Below are 4,952 nucleotides of genomic sequence, written 5' to 3'. Positions count from 1 at the left end.
TGAGAACATGTGTACCTGTAGGTAAAGAAACAAAAGGGGGGGGGACAATTAGAAGATTTTAAATTAGTGAGGGGGCAAGAGGTAATATGATTTGTTGCCCCACTATCTATTACCCATGGAGGCAAATTCTGTGAAGAACTAGAAGAAAATTTTGGGGATAAAATTGGGTCTTGTTTTGTGGTACCTACGAACGCTATGGAGGAACGTTTTAAGAGTTCCAATAATTGGTTGTACTGCTCGGTGGAGAGGCTTGGGCTGACACTCTTGGTGGAGGAATTTCGAGTTGCCATGACTTGATGTATTGCCGGTGGAGGTGTTCGACTTGTGCTGCGTTTGGTTTTGGAGGGCCACCATTCAAGATATTCCAAGAGCTCAAAACATTTGTTACGAGTGTGACCCGATTGACCACATTCTTCACATATATGAGGTCTAGTTGGTCGAGTATAGAGTGAATGAGAGGTCTCCTGTTGCGATGGGTGAGCTAGGAATGCTGAAATTTCCGATCTAGAAGAGGGTAATTGAACTAACCGCTGTGTATCTTCCTGATGTAAGATAGCATAACACCGCCCAATTGAAGGTAATGGGTCCATAGCCAAGATCTGTGACCGAAGCTGTTGAAAGCTGTCATTTAGACCCATGAGAAATTGATAGATGCGATCGGTTTCTTGGGCTTCAGATAGAGATTTGGCTGCTCCGTAGGTACACGAAACAGTTGATTGTAAAGAGGCTAATTCATCCCATAGCTCTTTCAATTTTCCGTAGTAGTTAGTGATTGATTGGTGTTCTTGGCAAAGATTGGCAAGATCAAGTTTGAGGCTAAAGATTTTCGGTTTGTTGCTTTGCTGAAATCTGGTCTCCAGTTCAGCCCATGGGTCATTGGGTGTTTAACAATAAAGGAGGCTTCCAGTGAGAGATCGATCAATGGAATGAAGTAACCACGACATTATCATGTCGCAACATCGGTCCCAAAGAAGTGCGGCAGTTGTGTCCGTTGTTGGGCGTTTGATGGTGCCAAGGACAAATCCTAGTTTATTTTTTGCATTCAAGGTGCGTGTTATTGATCTACGCCAGGCAGGGTAATTGTCTCCATTTAGAAGAGCATCAACGAGGTGTTGGTTTGGTTGGCCGGATGTGTGCAGGTAATATGGGGAAGAGGCATCTATGAGAGATTTGTTGGCATCCACGACAGGTTCGGCCATGGCAGAGGCAGGGTATTGATTTTAAAACCTAAAGCTTTGATACCATGTTAAATTTCATATGAATGAAGTAAATTTTTATTGATTTGATTCAATACATATACGCCAGGCAGGGTAATTGTCTCCATTTAGAAGAGCATCAACGAGGTGTTGGTTTGGTTGGCCGGATGTGTGCAGGTAATATGGGGAAGAGGCATCTATGAGAGATTTGTTGGCATCCACGACAGGTTCGGCCATGGCAGAGGCAGGGTATTGATTTTAAAACCTAAAGCTTTGATACCATGTTAAATTTCATATGAATGAAGTAAATTTTTATTGATTTGATTCAATACATAATAGAATATATAATACACGTTTATTTGGCTAGAAATAAGAAACAAAACTAATCTAGGAATGAAATAATATAAGATATTGACAAAAAGGAACTAAATGTTAATAAACTACATATCTATCTCTCTCTCTCTTTATTGCATCGAATCTTTAAATGTATATCATATCTATGAACCCTCATATAAATAATTACAAATTAATCTTTTCCATCCTCAAATGAAGATTGAGACCTAAAAGTAATGGCTGGAACTTGAACATATCATTCTGTGCATGGCATGGTATACCTTGAGATTGCAGAACATTAAGTGGGGAGACAAGGACTAGAAAAAAACTTCCCTGAATCCCATGTTTCGAATATTGTAAGGTACGTACACACACACAGTTCCAGGTTGCTTCATAGATATACACTTGGAACACATGCACAAGCATCAGATCATGATTCCATTTATCATTATTTTATCATAATTCACGCGTTAAACAGAGATTTACTCTTAATTAATTCAATGTCCATAGCAAAGAAGTACAGGTAACATGGCTAGTTGGTGTCAAGTTTGCAGAGGGATGAGTAATGGGTAGACGAAGCGAACCTTAATACGTACCAAATGTAACTTTCTTAGTAAGAATATGTCAAAATATCTCAAACAAAATGTAACAAGGCGTATTTTCCGTGTTTTTACTTGAAGAGTCCGTTGATGATGGAATTGAGTAAAAGTAAAACTCTTAACCTTCTCATCTTTTATTCTATCATCTGAATATTAGAATTGTCACGTAGCATGGTAGGATGGACGTCCTCAACTAGAAATTTTCCTACCTTTAAAATTTAGATAGAGATATCGTGGGAATATTTTTTTGAGTGCATAGTTAATGGCTGTGGTCCAATTCGTGATTCAATAATATGTTTATTTAAAAACAAAATTTTCTAATTGATGATTATCCTGATATTTGATTCTAGACAAGATATTTAGCGATTAGTACAGTTGTTTCCTTATGAAATAAATTCGTTGATCCATGCTCCGACTACCAAGATTGCCATAATGCGAAAACTAAGAGCTCGTGGCAAATAGCTTCACCTAGAACATATCAATGTGAAGTGATTCAATAATTAAATGTTTCATGAATCAATATATTCTTTTATTCCAAGTAAAATCTCCTTGAAGTATCAAAGTTTGCTTGCCAAATCTACTAATCTAATCAGGTTCGACACTTCCATTTAACCCGTGCGAGGTTCACCTAATGAGGAGGCCAGGTCAAGGGTTCATCTTTATGCAAAGTCGATGCAAGCTATATGTGATAATGCCATAAGTGTCAAATTGGTTAATCATATGGATTAGTGATGGCAACGGGGGCGGATTCGGAGCGGGGCACCCCCCCCACCCCGTCCCGTTTGGCCAAAATCCCGCCCCACCTTAAACAGGGCAGAGTCGGGGCAACTTTTTGCCCTATTTGTTGTCCTGTTTAATTTTTTTTATTTTTTTATTTTTTTATTTTTTTTTTTTTTACATTTTGAAAATTTCAAATTATGTTATTATTGGAAAATAAAATACAAATTCAAAATGAATTTTTAAAGGGTAGTTTGTCTAGAAATAAAATTATTTATTATTTATTTTTTTCTTCACAAGGCGGGTTCGGGATGGGGCATCCTCGCCCCGTCCCGGCCCCGCCAACCCGTTCGGGACCAGTTTTTTCCCTCCATTCGGGGGCGGGCTAAGTTGACATCCCTAATATGGATGTGAGCTACATTTGAAGTTTTGAAGAAAGAAAAAGACTAATTTTCACTATAAAGATTGAGGCTTGGCCCAAAGATAACTATGAGACCTAAAATAGGGCCCAACCATCAGGCCCAAGGTAGAATCTGGATTTAAAGCCGTATAAATATTGAGAAAATACAAAATAATTCAATATTCACCCCCACAATTTTCCCTTCCCAATCCAAATTCCTCAGCTAGAAAACCCAGAATTTTCAATTTCCACCTGAATTTGAGGTGCAGAATTAACTTAAACACTCCCAATGCCTAATTTCTTAATGACGTGGGACGAGTTTTACCACTTTTTCCAACACAAAGAAGAAGAATCGGAAGGCGACAATGACATGAACTTCGATTTTTCTTCAGTTTTACCCAAGCCCAAGGTTTAGTTATATATCTTTTTCGTTTGCGAACTGTATTTACTATTTATTGAAAATTTCACTGATTTCTTCTTTCTCGTTTGTTATTAATTTTGTTTTGTTTTTGATTTGGGTGTTTAGGATTTTTATAATATATTGGAAGTTGATCATGATGACACAGAAGAAGTTATTCGGTCCAACTATATCCGTCTTGCTTTGGTACGTGGATTTCTCTTATGATTACTTCTCTCTCTGCAATTGTAAGCTAAGTTGTCAAATTCTCTGTTAATTTGATATTTTAAATTTTTAGTTTTTGTTTTTCGGTTTCATTGGGTAGAAATGTCATCCGGATAAGAAAAAAGATGAAGATAGTGCGACTTCAAGATTCCAAGACATTAATGAGGCTTACCAAGGTATTTCGTCTTCTTTTTTCTTGATAAATTGTGTATTATGTTTAAAATATTATATGGTTCAATTATTAATCAATCAAGGGGCATTTTTAAGAATATTCAATTTTTAGGGTACGAGTTGAAAAGTGTCCATCCATTTGAATTTTGTGTCAACTGTCAACTTATCTATTATGCTCTTAATGAAAAGTTACATTTTAAAATGGTATTCTCGACATTTTAAATGTCGTTCTCGATATTTGATTTTTTTTATCAATTTTTCACGAATTTTGAGAAGTGTCTTCCATGAAAAGTTACATTAAACTAATGTTTCTCAACATTTCATATGTAATTTTCGACATTTAAAAATCGTTTCATTTGTCTAGAATGACATTTCATTTTGAACATGACATTTCTCTATATTTAAAAAAGTCGTTCTCGACATTTCTGAATCAATGAAAAATATAGCATTTATAGTGATTTGACATGTATACTTTTTAAAATAAATATGGCAGGTTATATGTCAAAATTTTATTGGCCAATAACAATATTGCAAAAATGCCCATTTTTTTTATCTTAGTGTGGAATTATAAATTGTTAATAAAGGTATTTTGATCTAAATTCTTCCAAATTAGACATTTTTGCAAATGACTAGATAAAAATGGACATTTTGTGAAATTTCCTCATCAATAGTTGTTTCTTTTGCAGAATCTGTAATTTTAAAACTTTGACTATGACAATATGGCCAAACAACTAAAGACGTTGAATGAAACAATGAACAAGTTAGTGGGTCAAATATGTCAACCGGCTATACCTCTTACAAGTCACTTTCAAACTAGGACGATCGTAGGATATAATCCTTCGATCCCAAATCCAAGTCAAGGGGTAGAACCACTTTCTGGCCCCTCTACTTCAAACCAAGGAGGTGCTACAATA

At 36.1% G+C, this 4,952-nt stretch overlaps 1 protein-coding gene across 3 annotated transcripts; it reads left to right on the top strand.

Annotated features, from left to right (window-relative positions):
• Positions 1-1,305: 1,305 nt before the first annotated feature.
• Positions 1,306-4,485, top strand: LOC111385715 (protein tumorous imaginal discs, mitochondrial-like). 3 transcript variants are annotated; one of them, XR_002701095.1, is made up of 3 exons: positions 1,306-1,445; positions 3,772-3,849; positions 3,968-4,481. XR_002701095.1 is itself a non-coding variant. In XM_023010134.1 (3 exons), exons 1-3 carry the CDS (start codon positions 3,535-3,537, stop codon positions 3,965-3,967), a joined length of 225 nt encoding a protein of 74 aa, XP_022865902.1. In that variant the 5' UTR covers positions 3,104-3,534; the 3' UTR covers positions 3,968-4,485. The 3 variants fall into 3 exon arrangements, 2 of the variants coding, with proteins under 2 accessions (XP_022865902.1, XP_022865901.1); XM_023010134.1 differs by lacking the exon at positions 1,306-1,445 and adding an exon at positions 3,104-3,654 and having other exon boundaries at positions 3,941-4,485; XM_023010133.1 differs by lacking the exon at positions 1,306-1,445 and adding an exon at positions 3,108-3,654 and having other exon boundaries at positions 3,968-4,475.
• The last annotated feature ends 467 nt before the right edge of the window (positions 4,486-4,952 follow it).

This window comes from Olea europaea, unplaced genomic scaffold, assembly GCF_002742605.1.
Source record: "Olea europaea var. sylvestris unplaced genomic scaffold, O_europaea_v1 scaffold3258, whole genome shotgun sequence".
Classification (NCBI taxonomy): Eukaryota; Viridiplantae; Streptophyta; class Magnoliopsida; order Lamiales; family Oleaceae; genus Olea; species Olea europaea.
The sequence above is the reverse complement of the archived record's forward strand: the minus strand, read 5'-3'. Positions and strand labels throughout refer to the sequence as shown.